This window comes from Sebastes fasciatus, chromosome 20, assembly GCF_043250625.1.
Source record: "Sebastes fasciatus isolate fSebFas1 chromosome 20, fSebFas1.pri, whole genome shotgun sequence".
Taxonomy (NCBI): domain Eukaryota; kingdom Metazoa; phylum Chordata; class Actinopteri; order Perciformes; family Sebastidae; genus Sebastes; species Sebastes fasciatus.
Window position 1 is genome coordinate 13,184,461 of NC_133814.1, and position 27,012 is coordinate 13,211,472.

General features: G+C 39.3%; 2 protein-coding genes across 3 annotated transcripts; both read left to right on the forward strand.

Moving 5' to 3' along the window:
- The first annotated feature begins 1,951 nt into the window (after positions 1-1,951).
- LOC141758735 (uncharacterized) lies at positions 1,952-7,322 on the forward strand. The gene is made up of 6 exons (XM_074620380.1): positions 1,952-3,179; positions 4,779-4,888; positions 5,004-5,075; positions 5,170-5,224; positions 5,324-5,360; positions 6,268-7,322. Exons 1-6 carry the CDS (start codon positions 2,270-2,272, stop codon positions 6,287-6,289), a joined length of 1,206 nt encoding a protein of 401 aa, XP_074476481.1. The 5' UTR covers positions 1,952-2,269; the 3' UTR covers positions 6,290-7,322.
- A 2,394-nt stretch (positions 7,323-9,716) lies between these two features.
- LOC141758827 (carbonic anhydrase 4-like) lies at positions 9,717-26,772 on the forward strand. Of its 2 annotated transcripts, XM_074620568.1 has the most exons (17): positions 9,717-9,902; positions 10,368-10,422; positions 11,943-11,975; positions 12,076-12,252; positions 12,356-12,507; positions 12,595-12,684; positions 13,010-13,073; positions 13,850-14,013; positions 17,382-17,487; positions 17,579-17,608; positions 17,690-17,866; positions 18,581-18,735; positions 18,840-18,929; positions 21,673-21,723; positions 21,814-21,883; positions 21,967-22,130; positions 26,184-26,772. In XM_074620568.1, the coding sequence occupies exons 2-17, from the start codon at positions 10,368-10,370 to the stop codon at positions 26,349-26,351; spliced, it is 1,746 nt and encodes a 581-aa protein (XP_074476669.1). In that variant the 5' UTR covers positions 9,717-9,902; the 3' UTR covers positions 26,352-26,772. The 2 variants fall into 2 exon arrangements, with proteins under 2 accessions (XP_074476669.1, XP_074476670.1); XM_074620569.1 differs by lacking the exons at positions 9,717-9,902; positions 10,368-10,422 and adding an exon at positions 11,143-11,266.
- The last annotated feature ends 240 nt before the right edge of the window (positions 26,773-27,012 follow it).

Below are 27,012 nucleotides of genomic sequence, written 5' to 3' on the forward strand. Positions count from 1 at the left end.
AGTTCATGTCAGAGGGGTGAATTATTCAGTTTTCTTTCCTGAAAATTCAAAGTAAAATTAAAGGTAGGCCTATTTAACATAAAAGTGCTGTTGCAGTGTATTTATTATTTTGTTATTTTCATTCTTTAAAAGTCACCAGAATGCAGGAAACAAAGTCTTTGAGCTCTCAAGGTTGACAAGTATGAGTTAGATTGATACCACTCTCATGAGCCAGCAGACAGTTAGCGTAGCTTAGCACAAAGACTGGAAACAGGGGGCAAGAGCTAGCCTGGCTCAAGATACATGTTAATTAGTGTCAGTTAAGTTACAGGTGCAGGAGAGTGGCATCAATCAAAAAAAGACGCCAAAGGGTAAAGCAGGTTTTGTGAAAGTAAAGTAAACTTGGTACAAAGAAACTAAGTAAAACTGCACTACACTGAACTATACCGCATTAAATAATGTGAATTTAACAAAAGAATCTCTGAGGGAAAAGTGTGACTAAAACATAGGAGCGAGGTGGTTGGATATACATGTAGAGAGAAGGGATATGGATAGTGTGAAAGGTGCACCATGGTGCTGAGTTTCAGTGTGCCAGAACTCTATTGAAGGTCACATAGTGGAGCAGGGCTATTGAAGGAGCCTTTACTGTAAATAGCCGGCCGGGCCACCTGTCAATCGCACCAGAGGCTCACACCGAGAGAGGCGGTGTCATCATTTTCTGCCTCGAGGCATGACGGCTGCATGTGCAGACATGTAAGTGAACATGTGTCTCAGGTCTCAGAGACATTTTGATGTAAACGCTCCTCATTTCGCATAACCAGCAGTGCCACTGACTCAAACTGTCCTTCATCTGGCTTCATAATGAAAACCTTGTAATAAAAACATGCTTTACTTCAAATATCAAACATTTCTTTGGAATGTCCGTTGCTGCAGACGGCCGTCATCTCCATTTCCTTCTATTTACATCCATCCCATACATCATCCTGACATGTTCTCCTCTGCTTTGGGACTGGCGAGCAAATATCAGCTTCACTGTTGAGACTGTTTCTGAGATGTTGGTTTAACCCTGTGATAACACCATCAAAAGGTGTATCACTCACTAATATTACTGTTTGTAATCATTTTTATTGTATTTGCCTCCAGTGAAGCTTTTATGACTGTGCTGTAAAGTTTTATGACATGCAGTCCTGAGTTCCAGCCAGCTTTAAAAATAGATTCAATTATACATTCAATCCATTTTCAAAGGAGTCCCTTGACCTCTGACCTCAATTTATGTGAATGAAAATTAGTTCTATGGGTACCCATGAGTCTCCCCTTTACAAACATGCCCACATTATGATAATCACATGCAGTTTTGGGGCAAGTCATAGTCAAGTCAGCACACTGACACACTGACAGCTGTTGTTGCCTGTTGGGCTGCAGTTATGATTTGATCATATCTTTTATGCTAAATGCAGTACCTGTGAGGGTTTCTGGACAATATTTGTCATTATCTTGTGTTGTTAATTGATTTCCAATAATAAATATATTCATATTATATATTAAAGCAAGCGTATTTGCACACTCTCATGTTGATAAGAGTATTAAATACTTGACAAATCTCCCTTTAAGGTACATTTTGAACAGATAAAAAATGTGCAATTAATTTGCGATTAATCATGATTAACTATGGACAATCATGCGATTAATCACGATTAGATATAATCGATTGACAGCCCTAATTATGATAAAAGTAGTAAATAACAGACATAGAGTGCTGCTCTCCTGAATACGTTGAGCACTATGACAACAAAGGTTATATCAAATTAAAACTTCATAACTTCTTTAATGTCAGTAGTTGAACTTCTCCCTCCCTCCCTCTCATTTCCATATGTTCTTTGACCTCTCTTCTCCCCTCCCTCCCTCCTGCAGTCTAACCCCCCATAAGCACACACCCACCTCTCTAATACACTGGGTTAAGGGCATCAGGAGCATTCTTCCCGGGACATGTGCCCCTGTCACTCACGCATATTACCCAGTTGTGTTTCCACTGTGTCCTCTGTGTTCTCAGCACAAGGCTGGCACACTGCTCCGTTGGTCTTGTGAGCTCGGCCCTCCTCTCCGCTTCTCTCTGCAGCTTGGAACAAAACGGCTGAACAATATCACTGAATCACCTGCAGCTCTGTTACTGTGGATTTAACTGGTTTTTAAGTGTTAAGAACCCATCGATTGTTTTTGTTTTTGGTGGAAGAAAACCAGGTAGAGAAGTTCATCCAGTGTGGATTTGTAGTTCTGAACTGTGTCTTCCAAAATGTCCCCTGTGAAAGGCTGGATGTTGGGCCTCCTGCTGGTCCTGCTGTGCCCGTCCCAGGGCCCGCTCTCCGGACTGGTGAGCGCCCAGGACGTGGCCGAAGCAGAGGAAGGCCTCCACGCCAGACATGTCGAGGAGGTCGTGGCTGAAGAGGGCGACGCCGCTGAGGGTGATGATGGCGCAGGTGAGGAAGAGGAACATCTAGCAGAGGAGGAAGATGATGAAGAATCGGATGATGAGGCAGAAACCGATGAACTGGAGGAAGAAGGGGAGGCTGAGGAGGAGGAAGAGGCTTTGGAGGAGGAGGAAGATGAAGACGCTGCTGAGGAAGAAGAAGAAGAAGCAGCTGAGGAGGAGGAAGAGGAAGAGGCTGCTGAGGAGGAGGAGGAGGAGGAAGAGGATGAAGAAGAAGAAGAAGAAGAGGCTGCTGAGGAGGAGGAAGAAGAGGAGGAAGAAGGGGATGATGCCGAAGAAGAGGAAGAGGCTGCCGATGAGGAAGAGGAGGATGACGCCGAAGAAGAGGAAGAGGCTGCCGATGAGGAGGAGGAGGAGGAGGAAGAGGGGGAGGAGGATGCAGATGAGGATGAGGAGGATGACGCTGAAGAAGAGGAGGCTGGCGAGGCGGCAGCAGATGAGGAAGAGGAGGATGATGCTGAAGAAGAGGATGAAGAGGCAGCAGCAGATGAGGAAGAGGAGGACGATGCGGAAGAAGAGGAGGCTGATGAGGTAGCAGCAGAGGAGGATGATGCTGAAGAAGAAGAGGACGATGAGGCAGCAGCAGAGGAGAAAGAGGACTCTTCTGAAGAGGATGATGATGCAGCTGAAGTAGAGGAAGCAGGTGATGCTGAGGATGAGGAGGATGAGGATGACTCTGAGGAAGAGGATGCATCTGACGCAGAGGAAGATGACGGTATTCCCACTTATTTAATATATTGTTTTTCTTAAATGTGTTTTTAACATATTTACAGGTTATCAAAACACTAAACTCTGCAGTCATTTTGTATAGTGTGTAACACATTATTATATTATTGTATTAACACTGAGTGTAACAGTGTCCTGACATTGTTAGACTGGCTGCAGCCACCGTAGGAACACTGTCACACATATCAGTCCTGAAATAGACTGGCTTATCTGTGAGGTAGCTGGCACCCAGCAGTAAACTATTCATGCCTTTTTGTTGAACCAATGTGGCTATTTTGAGACCCCAAAACAATTACTGATAAAAAACATTTCAATAGAAGCAATATTCCAAAAGAAGAGCTTATTTGTCTCAAGACGTTTCAGTGCTCCTACTGTTCTTTATTCTTTACGATGCAACTGCAATGTGATACATCTACCTACACAAAACCAGCTTATTATTCATCTAGTTTGCTCATGGACCTTACGTCTTACTTTTGTTATAAGTAGGGGAGAGTGGGGTGAGTTGAGACAGTTTTTACTTGTCTTTAAAGTGAGGGAATGACCGTGATGTCTCCAAATAAAACATGTCCATATAATTTATTTTAGGATGCGGTGCATCATTGGGAATAATCACTTTGGATCTAAAATAAACAGTTTTCAAAATAGGACTTAAAGTGGTCTCGTGGCTCAACTTGCCCCCAATGAGGGGTAAGTGGTCTTGCATTGCCCTGAAGGGGTTTATTTCACAAAAATGACCCGCTAGCTGTACATTATCCTTTACGTATCCACCACAGGGCCTGCTACTCTTATTAGGACAGTTCAACCCCCAGTGGACAAATAGAAATAGCAGTGCATTTTATTGAAAAAGGAATTACTTCTCTGCAATTTTCACACTTTGCAAAGTCATCTAGTGGACTCTTTGGCAGGCCGTTTTTGGCCCTCAGGCCGTATGTTTGGCCCTGTTCAGACCTGGCATTAACATGCGTTCGAGTGATCGGATCTCAAGTGGACAGTCTGTTCCCACCTGGTATTAGAATGCGTCTCCAAATGCGTCTTGAGTGACCACTTGTGATCGGATCTCACTTCCCCGCTCTATATGCAAATAAACACGTAGTAAACACACGGCGCTCCCGTCTGCCGGTCTATTCACATGAGGAGCTCAGAGACCCGCGGATCCCAGCGGGACGTCAGTTGAGTAGGTGGTCCTTAATGTGGCCCAGGACACATTCGCGTACACACTGCTCAAAGAATGTGGCCAAATGTCGCCCAGACCACCTCTGAATGTGGTCTGAGCGATCAGATCTCAATGCGTCCTCAATGCGTCTTGAGTGCGTTCACACCTGTACATAGAGCTGTCCACTTGTGATCCGATCACTGAGGACGCATGATAATACCAGGTCTGAACAGGGCCTTAACCAGTGGTCTTTATGAACTATCTCCTCGTTGTTGAGATATTTCAGTCTGGACCAAAGTGGTGGACAAACTATTTAATGGTGACTCTAAATGACAGACATTTGTGTACTGCAATTTCTTGCTACTTATTGACAATAAGCTGATTCATCGGTGTAGCTCTATAAGCCTAATTTGGCGTTGACTCTGTTGACTTTAGATGGGCCTGAAGATGATGACGCAGCAAATGACACAATTGAAGAGGAGCCTGCCGCCGACATACTGCAATTCCACCCTGGCTCTTTGTGTAGCGTTTGCTCCATCTGTGAGGTACGAGACTTTAATGGTGTAATCAATAGCCTGTGCTCATTTCAAATGACCTCCTCCGGAAATGGAGAGTGAAATCATAACTGTACATTGTGTGTCTCCCCCCTGCCTCTTTTAGCACTGCTCTAATAGCTGCGAGAAATGCCCCTGTGAAGAGGGAGATGAGTCGGATCACTGTGAACTCTGCCAAGTAAGCGTCTGCATCAACACTGTTAATACTACACATTAAAGGCAACGTTTAAGTGGGACAAGAGCCTCCTCATTTTAACCCCTTTGTCTTTCAGGAATGCTCATCCTGCTACATTTGCCCCATACTGTGTGACACAATTTGCACACCAGGTAAATACTGGCACTGTGTGTGTAGCATTGTTTATTTGCATATTTAAGTCCACTTTCAGCCTTTCTTAAATTTTGTATGTTTTTCTTTTTTCTTTTCAGGTGGCCTTGTTGATGAGCTAACTGGGGCCCTCTTTCAGTAAGACATCTTACAACACATTGATATTTAATTGTATGCTTCTACTGTATCATTATTTAAAGCTGCAGTAGGTAGAATTGGAGCAAATGTGATGAAAAAAAGTTATTTTTATAAAACACACTATATTCTGACAGTAGTGAATGAGACAGGTAATCTGAAAAAAAATCATGTGCCTCTGCGTCCTCCGGTGCTCCTAATGGCATCTGCAAGATTTCACAGACCGGAGGAAAACAACCAATCAGAGCCGAGCTGGAGCCTTGCCGTCTCTGAGCAGCTGTCAATTACTCTCAAACTCCGATCAAACGGCCAAACAGTGCTGATCAAATATGAATCAATATTCTGTTACTGCAATATGTATTTCTCAAAAGCTCAGAAAGTTTGTGACCCGGCAGCCATGTTGAGATCAGTTGAGGAAATACCAAGCACTGCCCACCAGCCGGAGGAAATTTTCTCATTTTACAGCTAAACAGTACGCTACAAGATGTTTCTGGAAACATTTGAGGAGAGAAATAGGCATTACAGTAACAGAATATTGATTCATATTTGATATATTTGATCAGCGTTGCCTAGTTCGACCGATTGATCAGAGTTTGCGAGTGATTGACAGCTGCCTCCGTTGAATGAACAGCCAATAGTAACGCTCTCTCTCTCTGAAATGACCTGTGATTGGCCAAAGTAGATTTTTTAAAGCCTGAAAACAGAGCCATGAGGAGGTGCAGAAGTCTAGTTTTCTCTTAGAACACTTAAATTACAATATGCTGAAAGGTTATCATGGAATTTTTGCCCAATGATGCCAAAAATATTCTGCTTACTGCAGGTTTAATGATACAACAGCAGGTAGTCATATACAGTATTTGGAAATGCAATGTAGGTCAGTGTTGAATGGTCTTTGGTCTTTGGTTTGCAGGACTGTTGCTTCTCTACTCTGAGCAACTTGGAGACTGCGCCCTTTAACGCCACCCTGTGGTTGCACCAGGTACTGCGCCCAGGATTGGAGCTGTCCGGCTGTTCATACCTCTCCAGCAACACGAGGACTGTCATTAATCTGACAGCTGACAGAAATATAAAAACACGTTTGGGTTTTAACTCATTTTCATTTTAGAAACGATTTTTAACTTGCCTTGCAATGAGAGCTGAAAAAAAACCTATTTTCTTTTCCTTTATTTAATTAACTGCCTACTGTACATTTTCAATGCAAAATGGGTGATAATACAGCGCTAAGGCTATTTTATAATTTAAGATTTTTTTTTGGTACGAGCATTTTTTAAAAACAGTTTTAGTTGGGCAAAAATGTTAATAGGTCTATATTAGTGGCAGGAATCTGTGGCCTTTGAATGCACGAGAGAGATGAAAATGACGTCTATGGACAGTCATTTAACGTGCAAATGTTTAATAAGCACATTGATTTTCGACACTGAATTCAATTTCACGTGTTAATACAAAAATAACATATACAATTTTACCAATTCTCATCTGATAATAAGTTTCTTTTCAGAAAAACTTGGTTCAATGTAGCCGACACGTACATCCGGTTGTATATCTGTCTGAATTTGCTTCCAATTAGCTGTTTTTGCTATGTTTACTTTTAGTTTTCTATTTCACATTGTTTACTGACTTCTAAAGTATTTCTAGATTTATTGTTTTGGGCATATACTCATGACTCTGGCCCATTAAAACTGCAGTTGATGTCAAATTAAAAAAAAATGCCAATAAGTTGGATAAACAGGCCTATAAAATATTATAAAATACAACTGTTTTAACTCACAACTGTGCATATAAAGTCGGATATTTCCCTTTATCTTATGGGATATACATGTTGTAAATTCAGAATGATTCATAATAAGGTTTAGACTTTTAGTTCCAAGTATGAATACATGTTTGTATGCTGAGGTGAAGAGCAGAACAATTGCAGTAAGCTACATGTATTGCTGTTTCTTAAATAAATCCCTTCTGTTCACCCTTTCACCTATTTATTCTTTTATCTGTTATAATCTGGTCTTTTTTCATTTCCTGGTCGCCCTAAGCTTATATTTGTAGGCTAAAGTGATTTTTCCAGCACAAGAAATATTCACACACAAATTGAATTTGCATTTCTGAAGTGTCACTTAAAAGATTTGTGATTTTGATCACGCATACTTGATGGAAAATAAATGAAGTCAATTGTTCAGCAGTCAATCACACGCTGATTAATAAACGAGCTGCAGATGCGAGTGTTTCTCTGAAGAGAACCGAGTGAACTGTCTGTGCTCTCCAACTCTCTGGCGCAAGGTTTGGTTTTCAGCTGAGCTTCTGTCCTGTGTCAAGGGAAAACAAAGTTCTTATTTATTTGTCAGTGACTTGGCAAAAAACAGGAGGAAAAATCAATTGAGTGTATTGTTGAATCAACACAGACAGAGACAGGACGTTGTGCCTGGGAAGCGCTGACCTTTTGACAGCAAAATATTGATAGTGCAGCAACAAGGTTTATCCTTTTTTTGGGGGCTATGATGCCTCTGAAATATTTAAAATTAAGCGGCGTCCACAAGGGGACTCAATACCAGGACATCTTCTCATATAAATGTCTCTTGTGAGTCCATTCATTCATACACTCTACTTCAATCAAACTGTCATTCTATTGTGCCCATTCACTTACCATAAACATGTCTGACAACCTGTCCTTGTTGTTTTGGTAGAAGATGGGTAAGGGAACTATAAATACCGATGAGGCTTGGAGTAATGAGGTGTGATGTGGATGATGATGTGGTGAAGGGCAGGAAACCTGTTCTGTGGGTTCACTTATGGAATGACATGTGTTTACATGAACACAAGAGCAATTACAATAAACACTGACAGGCACAAAGAGGTTTGGTTCTCTGTCAAGAAAAAAGTGATCGTCAGTGTCTCTGTGTTTTCATGCTGAATGTCTGTCAAAAGATATTGTCAATATAAATGTGAGTTAGATAATAGAGAAGATTGGGCCTCATTCACCAATATCTTCCCAAGTTTGTTCTTGTTCTTAAGAAAAGTCTCCGTCAGATTTGTGACCTTTTTTTAAACCGCAGAATTGTTCGTACCTGTGTTCTTGTTCGGTGATAATGAGGGATCCCATTGTCCTTGTATATTGAAGTGTGTGTGTGCCAGTTTAAACTAATTAGCACACAGTAGGTAAACACCCTGCCAATCCCATAAAAATTACATGAGAGTTCAGGGCCGTGTGAACACAGAAATCAAAAAGAAAAGTTGACAGAATTTAGTCAAGAATGCCCAAACAACGTCTAAAGAGTTTTATAATATTTGGTAATCAGTAATCAAATAAAAACATTGATAAATAATGTTGCAATACATGTATGTAATTCACTTTGCAAATAATAATAAAAATGTTTAGAAATAAGGTGGTAAACACATATAAAACTGAGGTATGATTATTATTTTGTATGAGATGTTGAGAACGCTTTCACTAGAGAAACTTAGTGAAAAGTATAAGGCCTGTTTGGAAATACAATTTTTTGTTGTCCCTTTAATTTAATGCCTTATTGTTATTTTAGGTATTCATCATACCAAAACTTTAACATACTGTATATTTATTTTATGAAATTCCCTGGGTTTTTCTGAACTGTAAGATAGGATGCAAACCACAAAGTATATAACTTGTCAGGACTTCTGCATGCCTTCAAACGAGTTCACAAGTTGAGCAGCTGAAATGTAATCACGCTGTATGTGTAATGATACAAATGGCACTGATCCAGAACAACAGCATAAACAGCTGTAAAAATTCCTACAATGGATTGTATAGGCTTGAAGCCTTACATAATCCATTGTGTAAAGACTTAAGGTATCAGTTTACAGGACCTCCTGTGAATTAAAAGCTTAGTCTAGCTGTGTCCTATGTTTAAAAAGGTATATATCATTTATCTGGATTGTGCTTTTGTTGATTCATCTTCTGTTGCTGTGGATGACCACAACAAAAGGAAGTGTCGAATACCACTTCTTCTCACAGGGTTCAAATAGATGATGGAAGTTGATCCTGTATTGTAATGTGCAAGAATATCTGCTGGAGTTTGGTAGTTTACAGTGTCACTGATCAAAAATCACATCCTGGAGACTTATCCTAACCCTAACCATAACCTTACTTTATCCTGACCTTAAACCAAGTCTTCATCCTAAAATGTGATGATTTTGTCTGCAAAAGGAAAGTGAAGTCCCCACAATGTGACTTGTGTAAACAGATCTAGGTCCCCACAACATTACTAATACAGGCACATGCACACACACACACGCACCTTTTACCAGATCATTGGCTTGTTCTCAACCTGTATTTTGAATGCAAATACCCTGAAAGAACCGGTAGTCATGTTACATGTCTCCCCCACAATGGTTTAGTGTTGTTTACACTGTGGGCCCCCCTCCCATTGCATGTCCCTCCCAGTATATGACTGACTTGACGCGAACTAGGACACTTTTTCACCTTCTCCTTACTGAGGAACCTGTTTGGAAATGAACACTAACTTTTGAACTAACTACAATTTGGTTTAATCCTCAAGGACATCAGGCCTGGACAGTAAGGTAGGACGATCTGTCAAACTTTGAATAGATGAATTGTAAAATAGCATTTTGTTTTTCTACGAAAGTGTTATTTTTCACTTCCACATTATATAGGATGAGGTTTGCAACCAACCAGCATCACAAGTCTTGTGATGCCTCTTTCAGATGCTCTGGCAAAACTTCAGTTTATTCTGTATCTTAGTGCACTTAAATGGGATTTCAGTTCAGTGATGGACGCTGTAACACAGTTTGTGAGAAGTAGGTGGATGACGCTGAGGCAGAAAACACAGAATTCCTATTGATATTGTTTGATTCATACAAGGTAGCATACAGTAGGGCTTCATCATGATGTACACTAGCTACTCAGGCTGGTATAGAGATGTTTCCTTTGTCTTATACTTCTGACATGAAGAAGACGTTGTGAATTGGCTATAAAATCCATGCAAGAACTTGCGGTTGCTAACCGATTTACTTTTCCTCCTGAAGATGCATCTCTCCTCCCTTCTGTTATGCCTGAGTTTGGGGGCGTTGGTGAAATGTGGTGAGTAAAATGCATCAATTTCTACTAAATGGAAATATTTGTATCGATGTGTGTTATCCATTTCTGCTTCCTGTGGCATCATCTATAATTTGTGTGATGATGACAGGTCTCTTGACCTTTGTATGTATTAGACAGTGTACAGGGAAAATACACAGATCCTTTACTTAAGTAAAAGTGGCGATACTCCACAAAAGTCATGCAATCAAAAAATGCTACTTAAGTACAAAAGACATACAGTATATATTACATTATTTATAGTAGTAAATATAATCCTTTTTAATACCATATATCAATACGCAAGCAGCATTTTACTGTTGTAGCTGGTGAAGGTGTAGCCAGTTTTAACTACAGATGCAGTTTGGCCGTTTAGTTCAGTGGTTTCCAACGTAGGGCTCGGGGGCCCTCAGAGGGTCACAAGAAAGGACTCGGGGGTCTTGACATGATTAAAAAAGAAAACAAGTTCCCCCATGTTTTGCTTTTACTAAATCTTTTTTTTTTATAATAATAATTTTACCTCTTTGGACTTCGAATTGTTAAAAAAAACAATATGACTGCTGAGAGATAAAGTACCCGGATCATCCGGCGATCTTCCGCATCCATTGGGCCCATAGAGTGGGCGCAGTAGCGTTTCCTTTTAACCCCACCTCCCAGCCCTCGCTCCAGCTGCGGTCTGGGGCTCATTCACATGAACGGAGGAAGGAAAATAATTCTGGATTCGGCTATTAGTGCATTTTACAACTTTTAGGACCTGATGATTTAAATAAGCGCTATTCAAGTGTTCGTGCTGGGAAGTTGATTCACCTCAAAAAATTATCCGCTGGGTTACAGACGTCTCTTTCCTAATGTAAGTCTATGGGAAAAAAGTATTTTTGGGCTGTTGTACCATCGTTTAGCTACTACGAAAATTTGCTTCACAGCCCGGCTGTGGCGCTCAGGTTGGCGCTCTTCCTGGGGGCTTGGTCTCAGCAGAATATCTGCGGGGACTTAGCAGTAACTTCTACAAGAAATGACCGGAACATCACGTTTCAACTTTCAACGTTTTACTGAACAAACTGCGCATCATCACATCGATGAAAACTCGTCATTGCACTGTTTTTATCTCTCTCGTGCTAGCACATTTTTCTCTCCAAGTCACATTCTTGTTTTTCGTCCTCGTTCTTTTCAAACTTCTCAGTGACACGTGTAACTCTGGTTTACACATTACTGCCACCTTGTGGTCCCTGTTAGACACTGTACACAATCTTTAATTCCTAATACAATAAATGATTCCACATTTTACAGTATTTCACATTTATAACTGTATATTTTTAACAATTTGAATTACTGTATCCATTATCTAAAGATACAACAATACTGTACCTTTTCACTTAGGTAACCACCACTGTTATTAGGTCCCAGTTACAATATTCCATAGACAGAGCAGTATTTCATTACATAATGCTAATAAAGCCACATTTGATGCTTTTGTACCAGCTGACTCCTGCAGTATTCACAGTACATTGGCTATATTTCTGTTTCAGCTGCTGGAAGTGAATGGTGCTACACTGGCTGCGGTAAGTACAGGCAGGTGTTTCGCTTAGTGAATGATTTGGATCAAACCATCATCAGTCTACATTAGTTTATGGTATTAAAGACCACCTATAACTTCCACAGAGCACAGCCCGGCCCACTGGGGAGACATCTCCGGTGCTTCCTGTGGAGCAAAAAGGCAGTCTCCTATTGATATAGACACAGGACTTGTTAAGACTGACCCTCAGCTGCTTAACTTTACCTTCCTCAACTTCTCCTCTCAGCACGTCATCAAGTCCATCGTAAACACTGGACATACAGGTACACAATCTGAGTACACTAAGTGTTTTTTTTTTGTATATTACACTATACACTATTTGTGTATACGCAAACTGTAACTACATAAACACTTCTCCATCTTTAGTGAAATGCATATTGGAGGAGAATGAAGTTGAAGTGAGTGGAGGTGGACTTAATGGAACATATTCTACGATTCAGTTTCACTTTCACTGGGGCGACACACAACATCATCCAGGTTCAGAGCACATGGTTAACGGCCACAGATATCCAATGGAGGTAGAGTATTGTTTGCCATTCACTATAGACAACACGCCTCTCCTCTTTATAAACCGTGTGCCTTATTTGACTTCCAATCTTTTTCAGATGCACATAGTCAGTCTGAAGAAAGGTCACACTGTGCCGCAAGCCATAGAGGATTCAGAGGGAATTGCTGTTCTCGGGTTTTTCATAAATGTACGTCCTACACTTCAAATTATCATTCCAAAGAAAAAGTGTTATAATTGCTGACCATTCAACAAACAATAGGCATTGAAAACATCACTAAAATCTAGAAATAATTGCAGAATTTCAGCTTGGTCATTGGAAAGAGGTTGCATTTATTAAATCTGGCCCAGATTTTTACAATTTGAGATTACACTGGCTCTCTTATAGCAGCATCTGAACACAATCATCCCACTCAAATACTGTCTGGATGACTCCAAATAACAAATTTAACAAAAACAAATACACAAGGAGAGTTAATTTGCACAAATGTAATTATAATTTCCTCTCCCTACAGGCAACAGAAGACGGAGATCTGTCAGGACCATGGAGCAAGCTCACATCTTACGTGACAAACAATGGTAGGTGTTTGTCTCTCGTATTGTTATTGCTAAACAGCAGGTTGCATTGATTGTAGCCATGCAGTCACGCAAGAGGCCCAGAGGTGCCAGGCCAGTGTTAAATGTAATAGATTAATTGTAGACAGTAAGGTGAAAGAGAGAATGAGAAAAGGTGGAGCCAAGAGAGAGCGCACTATTATGGACATACCTTGGCATCAACAAGTGAACTTTCAAGTTTTGTGCTTTTCTCTCAACAAGCATGAAAATAAGGGTCACACCTTAAAGCTTGGAATCTTTTTTTTGCCACGGGACAGACATCCGATCACGCAAGTGTTGGTATTCTGCGAAAGTCTGAGTCATGTTCATTGCCAACATATTTGAGTGTGAACCTATGATGATGTGAGCCTGGCATGCCATGTCATGAGACTTTTTTTTTATGTCACTCCTGTGCTCATCCTTAATAGCCTATAAGGGCAATATTATTGACCCATTTTCTTATCATGCTCCCGGCGTTGTACTTCTTACAGCCTGTGTTCTTTCATTTTAAAGTTATAATTGTTTTGTAAAGTATTTAAGAAAACTGGTTGAAGCAGGTGAGGTTGGGTCGAGGTAAAAAATACACTTTTTGACCACAGGGTGATGATGACTAATGCTCGTCCTTTTATCATCATGTTCATGGCAAACTAAACTAAGTACGCTGTTATTTTGGTGCATTAAACATCTTGCAAAAATGCATTTAAATCCTCATGACTTTCATTTAATTACATCCTTTTTTTGTTTCTGAAATCTTTTTACAGACACCGAGGTTTATATAAACGATAGCATCTCTATCAATGACCTGATTGGAAATGTAGACCTCACAAAGTTCTATCGGTACATGGGCTCCCTGACCACCCCCAACTGCAGTGAAGCAGTCATGTGGACAGTCTTTCAAGAGCCAATCAATGTCAACAAAATTCTGGTGAGTTGGCAATGCTTAGTCAACACTGCAGAGAGAGGAATGTAAGGGACTTTCCAACATTTAAAGTATTTGGACTTGTAGTGTTACAGCAGCAAAATCAGATAACACACAAAAAGGTAAAGGGGGAAATGGAAAGGGAAGAACAAAATACAATCAAAAGCCAAGTAATATAGAAATAAAAGCTGTGAATAGAGCTTATAATAGAACTATACTTGATATTGTTATAGTAACAACAACAATGGGCATTGAAAATGGCATTGCATCCTGTGGCTTTTTCCCACATCTGACATTTAACTAGTGAATACTTAAAAAATAAAAGCATAAAAAAAAACATTCAATAAATATCTATTGTACACTAACTGTGGACGGTCTCTTAACCCTTACCAAAAACAAGTTTATTTAAGTGTGCTATTACTATACTTCTTTTAAACTTAAAATAAGAGAGTATGCTTTCAGTTGACTTTTTTATGTACTCATCAGAGATATACCTTACAAAATGATACTTAAGTAAACTTGGCTTATGCTCACTTTTTGATAGAGTAGCCTATTTGAATGTGTGAAAGTTTGTAAACGTATGATTTTGATATGAATTTACTTCAATTCATGAAGAATTTCTAAATTTTTGCATTCTCCATTCACCGTGGATGCGTGTGAAAAAAACTAGTAGTTTACTGAGAGTATACTTTGAAGTGTTCTTTCATAAACTAAAAAGTGGGCTACAAGCATATAACTAGTAAACTAACAGTATATACCTATAAGTTCACTTGTAGTAAAGTTCACTTCATAGTATAGTTGCAATTGACAACTTGGATGCAAACTAGTTGTGAACTCAAAGTTTACTATTCTTACACTTAAAGTATGCTTGAAAGTATGGTTTTATAAACTAAAAAGTGTGTCAGTTTATTCCCAAGAAGTATTGATGTAGTACACTTACAAGTATAGTACTAGTACATTGATATTAGTATACTTGCTACACAAAGTATACTTGGGAAATATACTTGAACTTCAGTTTACTTAATAAAATAAACTTGAAGTATGCTACTTCTTCGTAAGGGAATCACTTAATGCAGAAGATAGGTGGGTAGTGCAGAGGCTAATAAATGAACTGCGCCCTGGAATGCGTGAGATTCTGTTGTAAGTTCCTTGGAAATAAATGTCATTGAATCCATTGTAGTCTACGTCTGACTAAGGTCTATTAAATTGCTGCTCCTACTTTGATCTACTTGAGCAGTAAACAAAAGTCAACGGATTGACAGTGCGGTTCACCTGTCAACAATGGGTGTGGAAGATGTCAGCGGTTGCTGGCAGCCTCGCTTGGGTTATGATGCCCTGTCACGACACCTATACTCTCTCCATGCCATCACCACAAGTGTAACCAATCGGAGCTGTGTGAGAAAATACCGAACGGGTAGTTTCTTATTTCTGTGCGTCCAAGAAGAATTTATCCATGACTTACTTAGTCTAATATTCATTCTGTACAGCTGAACCAGTAAACTAAAAAAAAGACCTATTGCAAGTGGAATTACACACAAACAGTTACACAAGCGTCCACCGACGCATGCAGGTAGACATCACAGGACTGGGTGCAGAGACATACTGGTATATGCTGGTGTACTGGTCCGATGATCGTGTTTGATAATCAGGATTGATTTATTATCTATTGACTGTAACAACAAAAGAAAATGCTTGGCACGGCAGCAGATAGTTGAGTCAGATGTACAGTATGTTGCAGAATGACCCGTGATCTTTCTCTCCATCTTATTTACCTGACAGCTGTCAAAATTCTACAGATAGGCAGGTGCACATGTCTCTGCATGTGCACCTGCTGTTAACAGCAGGTGCCTCAGCAGGTGCATGACTCTTTGACCTCAATTTCAAGCATACCAGTTTGTAAAAGACATAAAAAAAAGATAGGAAGTGAAGCCTCGGAAATTGCCATGGAGTCGCACCACACCTTTTTGACAAATTCTTAAAACAATAAACCAGATTTATATCCGGATAAAATTAGCATTTATTGCAGCACTGTTTTATTTCATTATAATTTAAAGGTGCTAATTACATGACTGCTAACAGCGCTAACAGTGCAAACAACGGCAGACTAGTGTTCAGCGTGATGACGTTTAGTAGTCTCATTTAGCCACTTGTTAGCAACCGCCTTTTTTAAGACACGTAAAAGCTTCAAATTAATGAGTGGGATATTTACTGACGTGTTTTATATTGTAGAACAAAACATTAAAATCTCTTAACCCTCACAAAAAAGAAGAATACTTCAAGTTCATTTTGTGAAGTATACTTCAAGTATATTCCCAAGTATACTTTATGTAATAAGTATACTAATACCAATGTAGTAGCATACTTGTAAGTGTACTAGTTCAATACTTCTTGTGACTAAAGTGGCCAACTTATTAATTTATAAAAGCATACTTAAAATATACTTTAAATGTAAGACATTGAGTGCACAACTAGATAACATCCAAGTTGCATTTTGTACTGCAACTAGAATATGAACTATACTAAAAGTGAGCTTATACTGTTAGTTTAGTTATATACATGTAGCCCACCTTTTATTTTATGAAAGTACACTTTAAAGTATACTCTCAGTTAACTAATAGTTTAATAGTTTTTATATATATATATAGAAACATGTTGATTTTTGCAGTGTGACTTAATACCTTCAGAAAACATTTTAATCACATTGTAACTCTGTTTTTTAAAGGAGCTATAGAAATAAAGTTGAATTTCTTGCATCTAAGTCAATCTATCGTACATGTACGGTTTTGGATGTGGCAGTATATTTTTAGTATATTTTATAAAGTTCAGTCTGTTTACAGGTGTTGGGGAGTAGTACTGCAAGTGAAAGAAGTTGTTTGAAAGGTTTGTGGCTGCAGGGAGAGCAGTGCGAGCGACGCCCGATATTCGTCGGTTGGGGGTCGATGACTAAAAGTGTAAAAATGAAAAGAAACTAGTTAGTCTGGTGGAGTTCAAAATAAGTGATCGTAAGTATCCAACCTTAGCCGGCTACTCATCTCTGCTCGAGGCTAATAGCACAACACATCCGTCTCACACATCTCGAACGCCACCCTCTTGTGGTATTCACAACCTCGTAAGTGGAAAGATGCCTCAGTGGGGAAATTTGCAGTGTACAGCAGCAAAGGGGATAGTGCAAAAAACAAGAAGCATCGGTAAAAACAAAAAGCAAGATAAACACAGTGCAAAAAACAAAAGTGAAACAAAATATGAACAACTTAAATAGAAGGAAAAGGAAGACCAGGCCATAATGATTTTAAAGGGAGTGTTTATTCCCTCAGAGTTTCGTCCACATTCTGCCTCTTAACTTCACTGTGGTGGATCTGTTCTTCTGTTCTTAGACTCAACGGTTTCCCATGAAGGCAGGAGTCACCAATGTTTATCGGCCTGCACAACCTCTTAATGGACGTCACGTGTATGCTTCACCTGCAACTCCTTTACCACCCAGTGAGTTGTAAAATCACTTGCACATTATGACCCATTATACAGTATTTATGAATGAGAAGACACATTAGATGACTGTTCGTCTACTCTTTAGGTCATCCATGGTGCTATGATGATCACTGTGGTATGTACAAGCACACTTCACAAATCTGACGACTGGACAATTTCAAAGTGACAATGCAGTGATTTGGTCTTAAACTTTCAGCGTTCAAGCCGTCTAAGTGGCACAGTATTCCTCACGCCTACTGTGGCGGCGAGCGCCAGTCACCCGTCAACCTTGTGACGAGTAGCGCTGTGGTGGACAAGATGCTCGACAAGTTCACCTACACCAAGTTTGATGACAAACATGCCATCAAGTACATCATTAACACAGGCCACACAGGTTTGTTCTTTCATGTTATGGTCTGTTTCTGACTCAAAGGACTTCACTTTATTAAGCTCAGGCTTATGTGTATGCACATAAATCAGCCTATTATTGATTTTTCATTATTATCCCAAAATAAACTCAAGTTAACTGTAGTTTATGAGGGTTATGATAAGAGCTGCAACGACTCGTTGGTCACAAAATAATCTGCAACAATTTCAAAATTGAATAGTTTGTCGTTTTTCAAGCAAATGTGGCAAACATTTAATGGTTCCGGCCCCTCAAAGCAGATTTGCTGCTTTTCTTTGCTATATAACATAGTAATTTGATTATATTTTGGGTTTTAGAGCAAGCACTTTGAAGACATCACTTTGGGGTTTGGGATATTCTGAGCCTCTATTTTCACTAATATTTTTAGACTAAACTATTAACCAATAATGAAAATTATTCATTGTATTTGTAGTCTTTATGATACATGAGATCATTTTTTTTTTTATAGTGTCCAAAATGACAAATGGAAAATTGCTGTTGGCTTGGAAAAACATGAGTCAGCAATGCAATTGTGAAATAAAATTTTTTTTTAAATATAAATTAAGCAAATCTGTGTGTTTGTCCATGATACTTTTGATATTTTTGTTTGCCCCGTACCTAGTTAATCAAAATAAAAGAACACGCATTTAAGTCTGTGAAAGCAAGTTACAGTTGTGCTTGTGTTCTCAACTCCACTCCCAGTGAAGTGTGTCCTGAAGGACGATATGGTGGAGGTCTCAGGTGGAGGTTTGGGATACGTCTACTCCACCCTCCAGGTCCACTTCCACTGGGGCGCCGCATCACATGACTCTGAGGGCTCAGAGCACACAGTGGATTCAAAGAGATACCCAATGGAGGTAGTTACAAGCATTCGTCTACTGTGTTGTTGCAGTGAAGGCATTGTTGTTTTAATAGATTTAGAGAGTGTAATACTACGTGTCATTGTTGTGTCTTTGTCCAGATGCACATAGTGAACAAGAGGAAGGATTTAACTCTGGATGAGGCAGTAAAGGCTCCTAACGGTCTGGCAGTACTGGGATTCTTTATTGAGGTACCATTTAGTGCATTTATGTAATGAGTCAGTAGTTGTGATCCAAATCCATATTGTACACACTCCAAACCTGCTTGCTTTTCCAGTATGAACTCACACTTTACTAAATAAAGTACACTTAGAAAAGTCATGCATGCTATTCATATAAAAAAAAAAAAATTCCAGCTGTGACAGCGGTATTGTATTGTATTGTTTTCACCTTGTGAGTTTACTTTTGGGGCTTCGAAGCCTCAGTGAGATATATTCAACGATATTCAAAGCATTGATGGGGGGGAGGGGGCTGTGGCTCAGAGGTAGAGCGGGTCGCCCACCAATCAAAACGTCGGCGGTTCGATCCCCAGCTCCTCCAGTCACATCGAATTGCTTCCGAAGGCTGCTTCATCGGTGTGTGAACAAATATTTAGATTAGATCCTGATGGGCAGGTTGGCACCTTGCATGGCAGCCTCTGTCATCAGTGTATGAATGTGTGTGTGAATGGGTGAATGCTGACATGTAGTGTAAAGCGCTTTGAGCAATCGGAAGACTAGAATGACGCTATATGCGTCACCATGAGAGCTTTTTAGAAATAGAAGCTGTGAAAAGAGCTTATAATAGGACTATAATCAATATTGTTATAGTAAAACTAATTTCATTACACACACGTAGGAAATGCACACATGCACACAGTTTTGGAGAGATGCCAGAGTGATGCCTTAAGCCTTCAGTCAGGACCTCCACCTGTGATTACAATAGGAGAATAACGATCAGCTCAGGGCTACACTTGTGTTTCCAGTTTGGGGGGGGGGTGGGGTCAGTGGCACTTCCTACCTACCTTGCTTGGACCACACCCATCTTCGAACTCGGACTTCTTTTTGACCCGTAAAGTTTTGTGACTGTGGTGACGCTATTGCGGTGACACAATCTGTCCACAGGCAGACATACCTGGCAAAGTAAACTGCTTCTGGGGTAATTCCCGGTACAGTAGGTGCCTCTAGGACTACATTTTGTCACGATGACTCACACAAGGTGGAAACAATACCAATACTGTCGCAGCAGGGACTTATCTGTTCCCTTCATTGCTGCAGTCTGGTCATGATATATAGACTAAATGTTCCCCATCAACAACATTTGATACTTGGCAAACATGAGCAAAATCCATACTGTACTGCACAGTTATATAACAGGAAAAGGGGTGAAAAGGACACCAAACAATTGAGCTCTCACTCAACAGGTGGCATCATGTACAGTACTGCAGCATACTGGCATTTTATCTGAGAGACAGGAATGTTACCACCTGTACCTGCTGTCATTCATCGTAACAGTATATCTGCACAGATCTATACCTGTCATGTCTGACACCATATCACAATAATAATGCTTAATCATGTGAATGCTTTATCATGTGTGAAGTGAAATGTTTTATCATACATGTCAGATACGAACCTGTGTCCTATTTAAGACCTTTATGAAAGTACAAATGCAAACCTTGTGAACATTTGTAGATTTTGTTTGCAGTTTATATCGTAACAATGTGTTGTCAGTTCTATAATTGGTTGAGTTTTCACAGTGCATATAGAGTGCTCCAGGGAGGATGTATTTATGTAGGCCAACCAGGAAGTTAGCATTGCCATAAAGTTCCCTCGACAAAAAGTCAATGGGATGTTTCTATTGGGTTTTGGATTATTGCAGAAAGTAAGCTCTGTGGCAAACAAATGTTTATGATACTTGTTTGTTCAGCAAGATAATCTTAACAAAGTGCAAAAAAGTCATTGTACAGTATGTTGAAAAAAAGTCAAATATAGTATGTTAAAAAAAATCATATAATAGTATGTCGAAGAAAATGCAAAAGAAATCATAGTATATGTAAAAAAGATTACAAAAAAAGTCATATTATATTATTTTGAAAAAAAGGTCATATCTATAGTATGTTGGAAAAAAATACAAAAATAGTCATAGTAAAGTATGTAGAAAAAAATTTAAAAAAGTCATAGTATAATATGTAAAAAAAAAAAAAAAGTAATAGTATAATATATAAAAAAAAATACCAAAAAATTCATAGTATAATATGTAAAAAATAAAATAAAAAAAGTCATAGTATAATATGTAAAAAATAAAATAAAAAAAGTCATAGTATAATATGTAAAAAATAAAATAAAAAAAGTCATAGTATAATATGTAAAAAAAAAAGAAAATAAAAAAGTCATAGCATAGTATGTTGAAAAAAGTCATATTATATTTTGTCGAAGAAAATACTAAAAAGTCATAACACTTTTACGATTTTTGAAGTGTGAATGCAATCGCCTGAAGTAAAAAGCTAACGTCAGGCTATAAACAAACTACACCACGGTTGCATGAGTACGAGTTTCAACAACGAGGCTGTAAAGAAGGACGACTTGGTGTGATGACATTTAGTAGTCTCATTTTACCACTTGTTAGTAACCGCTTTCATAAGACACATAAAGGCTTCAGAATTAATGAGTGGGGTATTTACTGACACATTTTTATGTCGTAGAACAAAAAGTTAAAATCTCTTAGGGTCGTGTTAACCACAGACCTTATTTCAGACATCTAACTAAAAACCCATTGACTTCCAGATGAAGGAACCGGAAGTGCTAAAATACTAACTCATGTCCGGGTTGTAGGACTCATTCCTGCAGCGCTCTATTAGAGGAGAATAATGCTTTCTTTTCTCTTCTGTCTAAATATGACATTAAGAAAAGCAGTTTACACAACAGACACTTCTTTTTACTGTTTATTTTCCAGGCTAAGGATGCTTCCAAAAGTGGGAGCAGCAGCAGCAGCAGTTCATCAGAGGTAAGAGGTGTAGCTTTCTTTAAACCGCACATTGTGCTACTCCTATAGTCAAATGTTCCTTGCAATCATTCACCATGTTTGTCTCTGTAGACACATCCCACGTCTGCAAAGGACGCCTGGACAAAACTGACCAGCTACCTTTCACATATTCAAAACATCAGTGAGTGGACGCTAAGGTTTTGTTTGCACGCCTCAAAAACGCAAGTGTGGCGCTACATCTTGAGTATTTTTGCTTCCACGCAGGTTCAAAAGTTGACGTCACAGAAGAGATCTCCATTGATGACTTGCTTGGCAACGTGGACCGAACTTCATACTACCGCTACAATGGCTCCTTAACCACCCCTTCGTGTAATGAAGCGGTGGTGTGGACGGTCTTTAAAGAGTCTGTCAAGATGGACCAAAACCTGGTACGTGCTACTCAACATCAGGACGCTGAGGACGTTCAACAACACAATACGACAATAGTGACATTTTTCATCCTCTACGTTGTGCTAATAATAGCATATCGTCATTTTGGATACTAACTAAGAAACCACATCTATATTTATCAGTTGATAGCCAGAATGCAAATCCTCGCGTTCATTCCGTCAGCTCGTTCACATCGCTCCGGAAGTCCCGGTACGGAGCGAGTCTCTCCGGTGCTACTCGAAGTAGTTGAAAGTAAACAGCCTGCATGAGCCAAAGTACTTGCGCAAGCGCATTTCAGCAGTAAGCACACTTTCTTATTTTACATTACGTATAGAACTGCTCCCATTATGATGCCCTGGAAGCTTCTTGCTGGCAGCACAGAGCCTATATAGTTCCATATTATGACATTTTATACGAAACATTAAATGCGTTGAAATGACATCTTTGTGTAAACCACATCTCAGTGCAATATGACCTTCGAGAAATATAGCTCCACACTAATCAATATCATCTTTCTTTCAACCTACAACTGAAAAATTATCAAAATGATTTAACAAATGTGTTTTGTGACACATTGATGTTGTAAATCGCATTTTAGCTGATTGAAAAGAGGGCAAAAAAAGAGTTCTTAGATGTTCAGACTGAATATCACCCAGTTTTCAATGAGAAAACAACGTTGAAATCCCGGTTGGTGCTCACTGGGTTAACTAACTAACTTAATTTATATGTGCAGTGTTTTTTAATGTATAATTAACAGAACAGGGTCATGAACACCATTACAATTTGGCAATAGGTAGCATATAATGAGATTTAAACAACGATTTCTGTAAAGGCAGTCCATTATCCTGTAGTGAGGTTACAAGAGAACTAAACGGTATATAATAGTGAAATGCAATGTTGTCGGACTATTCTGATGTGATGCTATGTGTGCATAACAGAGATGCTAAACAAATTGTTGTATCTATTATGCATACACGGTGTCACATCACTGTACGCAGGATTTGAATTTTAATAATGACCAACACAAAGACAGATTACATTACTGGCACTCAGCAGTAGCTTCAAGGCATTTACATTCACGCTTGTGGATGTGTCAGGAAATTTCACTTAAGGGAGTGTGCGGACCTTTGTTTATGTTTTCACTGCATTTACATTTGTGTGAATTCTTTTTTTTGTTTTTTTAAATATATGCAGGAAGTAATTGGACAAGTTGACATATCTTTAAGAATGAGGCTGGTGGTGTTCTATATTGTTTTTGTCAACAAATCACATTTAAAAGACCAAAACAAACAATTCATTAGTCCGTCTCAACACGTTTCTGACACTAGTCAGGTTTCCATCCAAGTGTAGCGCAAATCTTGACCGAATTTACCAAAAATGTGAATTGATGTGTGTGCCCCAAGCCCTCAGGAAGTGCGCTGCACTCTGAAGCAAATTTTTTGGCAACTGAGCAACTTTCATAAGAATGAACGAGGCCCCGCCTCCAACGCTGTATCCAGTTCTCTTTAAACATCCATGGGGTGTCCGTCCACTACCGTTGTGCGAATGTTAGAAGTGGAGCACATCAAGAAACAGCTTGTGGTCCTAATTCTCTCTCTTTGTTTCCAGTGTTAATTTGAGGAAGGTTAGTCTCCTCATCGCTCCACACAGATATATGACGTTTTTGTCTGCCACTATTAAGCATGTGACTATGAAGTCACGTCATGATTTATTCGCAATGTCTTTTTTTTTTTTTAGCTTTTATTGATACACCAACTTTTCCACCTCAGCCAAGCGTAAAAACTTTTTTGCGATAATTCGAGTTTTTAACGTGCACATGTTATGTGCAAATTGAAAATGTGCATAGAAATGGGTGGATGGAAACGTAGTGTTTGAGGCACTAGCCAGTTGGTTCCTACTGAAGACATCTTTAATTTTTAAAAACGGGTCACAAATATATACTTTAAATATTTTTTTAAAAAGGCTAAATAATTTCCTGAAACAGCAGGGCACTAGTTTTTACCAACCATCCGTTACTTTAACAGGAAAAAATGGTACATTCGTTGCGAACTACTTTCGATGGCGGATTAATACACATTTGGTGTGGTAGTGAGTATCTAGGGCAGCAGGATGGTGAATGTGGGATTGATTCAAAATAAACTACAATGTCCATGTTCATCTTTAAAGGAACATGTTGCCCAGTGCAACAATGTGGTTCACTGATGTTTTTGAGTTGAGGCTCAGAGAAATAAGCTACTTCAGGCTTTGACTACAGAGGCAGTACTTTCCCTTTCAAGTCATTGTATTCAATCTGTGTTTGAAAATCTTTTGCAGTCAATGACTGCTGATAGGTCAGGCGTCACTGTTAGACACTTGGTATCTCCCCTGCTGATGCTATGCTAGATCTGCGCTATCTTCACTTCTTGCTTGTGTGGCGGGGTGTTTTTGTCTTCAGTGTGGTATTTGGACAGTATGTTCAGTTCGATTTTAGGTCAGTTGGGTCGAGAACATTCAACTCTGCTCCTGCAAAAAAACTCCTAGGAGGTCTTGTTGTTAGTATATTTACCGTGGGAAATTATGTATAACCAGGGCTACGAGTCTAAAACTGGGTGTGAGAAAAACCAAGTCATCACTTTAAGGACAGTCATTGTTTGATTTCCAATTTAATGAGCTGGTGTTCAAAGCTAACACAATGTCAGTGTAATCAGCAGCTTTCGGCTCTCTGTATGACTCATTTCATGTGACTGAGTGCCTTTTAAAGAATGCAGTTCAACAGAAACGCTGCAGGTTTAAGTGATCTTGCTGCATAATTGAATATTGGCACTGGATTGGCACTGATGTCACGGACATGTCACTGACAGTACTAACGGTGGCATGTAACCCTTCCGTGATCTTAAAGTAATGACTGCAACCTGTTTTTAGATCTATATCCAAAAAATAAAATCTAGTTCAGTGGCGCCTCACCCATTGAAGCTGAAGGCGTTAACCATGTCATCTCATGACTCCTATATGCACATCATTAATGGATCAATGCTTTTGTTGGCTTAAACGCAACTCAGTGAGTTGAAGAAGATTAATTATACGCACATGACGTAGGTGCGAGGCTATTAGAACAGCGTCAGTAAAGAAAAAGGTAACGCCTGCACACTACTCCATACCACAATATTTTTGTTCTCATGCTCTCATAGACAGCTGATGGACAGCAGACCTCAGATCAGCTCTTACTGCTTGTTTTCCTCCGGTCTGTGAAATCTTGCAGATGCCGTTAGGAGCACCGGAGGACACAGAGGCACATGATTTTTTTTCAGGTTACCTGTTTCATGTACTACTGTCACGATATAGCGACCGTTTTATAAAAATAACTTTTTTTAAATCATATTTGCTCCAATCTCGCCTACTTCAGCTTTAATCCTGTCAAAACATTGTGTGTGCATGACAGCCTTCAGCGTCATAACAGGTTTTACTGCTGGACCGGGTTAACCAGTGCAGGGACGTGAACATGAACAGAATGAAACAGAACATCAAGTCAAAAGAATCGTTTGTCCTAAATAGAGTGCTGCAGGGATGACGTATTTTTGTAGGTCAACCAGGAAGTTAGCATCGCCCTGGTTCCCTCGACAAAAAGACAATGGGATTTTTTCATTGGGTTTTGGATTATTGTGTATTTTGTTCAGCAAGATAATCTTCACGAATGAAAACCACTTTTATGACTTTTGAAGTGTGAATGCAATCACTAGAAGTAAAAAGCTAACATTAGGCTATAAACAAACTACACCACGGAGCGCGAGTATACACAACGAGACTGTAAAGGCGGACGAGTGGGCATGATGACGTAGTCTCATTTATCCACTTGTTAGTAACCGCCTCTTTTTAAAGGCTTCAAAATTTACAAGTGGGGTATTTATTGACCTTATTGACCTTATTTCAGGCATTTAACTAAAAACCCATTCCAAAAAACCCATTGACTTCCAGACGAGGGAACAGGAAGTGCTTAAATGCTAACTCATTACCGGGTTTTAGGACTCATTCCCGTAGCACTCCATGAAAGCTAAAATTTTCTTTAACTCCACTAGATGATGATGTTCCCAACCAACGCAGGATATCACAACGTGTATCGGCCTACACAGACTCTTAATACCAGGACAGTCTTCACCTCAGCAGCATCCAGCGTCCCTGTTCCCATCATACTGCTCCTGCTGCTGGCATGCCTCTCTGCCTTTTCATACAACTCGCACTTGTGAGAAGGTCAGCTAACCGGAACTGCTGTGAAGAAGTACATTGCACTAATTATCATTCCCAATAATTGTTAGCGAAATAAGTGGTGTTTCATTGGTGATTTTCACTTACATACATTTTTAGAATGCAATTATATAATCTCATAATCAAGATTACTGTACACAAACATCACTTCTTTAGATATGTATTAAAGTGGGGTGGGTACCATTTGCTTTGCTTTATCAAAACATATATAATAGAATTTGAATCACAACAATAAATTATATCTAATGGTAATTCAAGACTATCTATTATGCTAGACCACTAATTACAGTTCTTGACCACACAGAAGTTGCAAAAATTTATTATTGCATTGAGTGTTCTTGTGCTTTTATCAGTAGAGAATGTACTGTATTATTAACACAAAAATAAATAATTATATTGATACTGTTTGAGGGTGAAATGCTTCCTTGAATTGTGTTACTAAGGCGTATTGTTACGCAGCATTATGTCACTCTGGATATTAACAAAAATTAAGCAGCCACCCACATAATGTGTTGTTGTACTGTGTGCTACAGCAAATACAAGAGATTGGGATTGTTTCCACCCAGTTGGTCTACTTTTGATTAAGTTGGGTTGCGTTTTGGCAGGGTTTTGAAAATATTGTGAAAACAACATAATATAACA

Excerpts from the sequence above, each read along its gene's own strand:
- LOC141758735 (XM_074620380.1), top strand. The coding sequence starts at position 2,270 with ATGTCCCCTGTGAAAGGCTGGATGTTGGGCCTCCTGCTGGTCCTGCTG. Across the intron at positions 3,180-4,778 it reads TGACGCAGAGGAAGATGACG|ATGGGCCTGAAGATGATGAC; the intron begins GTATTCCCACTT and ends TGTTGACTTTAG. Across the intron at positions 4,889-5,003 it reads GCGTTTGCTCCATCTGTGAG|CACTGCTCTAATAGCTGCGA; the intron begins GTACGAGACTTT and ends TGCCTCTTTTAG.
- LOC141758827 (XM_074620568.1), top strand. The coding sequence starts at position 10,368 with ATGCATCTCTCCTCCCTTCTGTTATGCCTGAGTTTGGGGGCGTTGGTG. Across the intron at positions 11,976-12,075 it reads ATGGTGCTACACTGGCTGCG|AGCACAGCCCGGCCCACTGG; the intron begins GTAAGTACAGGC and ends TAACTTCCACAG. Across the intron at positions 18,736-18,839 it reads CAAAGAGATACCCAATGGAG|ATGCACATAGTGAACAAGAG; the intron begins GTAGTTACAAGC and ends GTCTTTGTCCAG.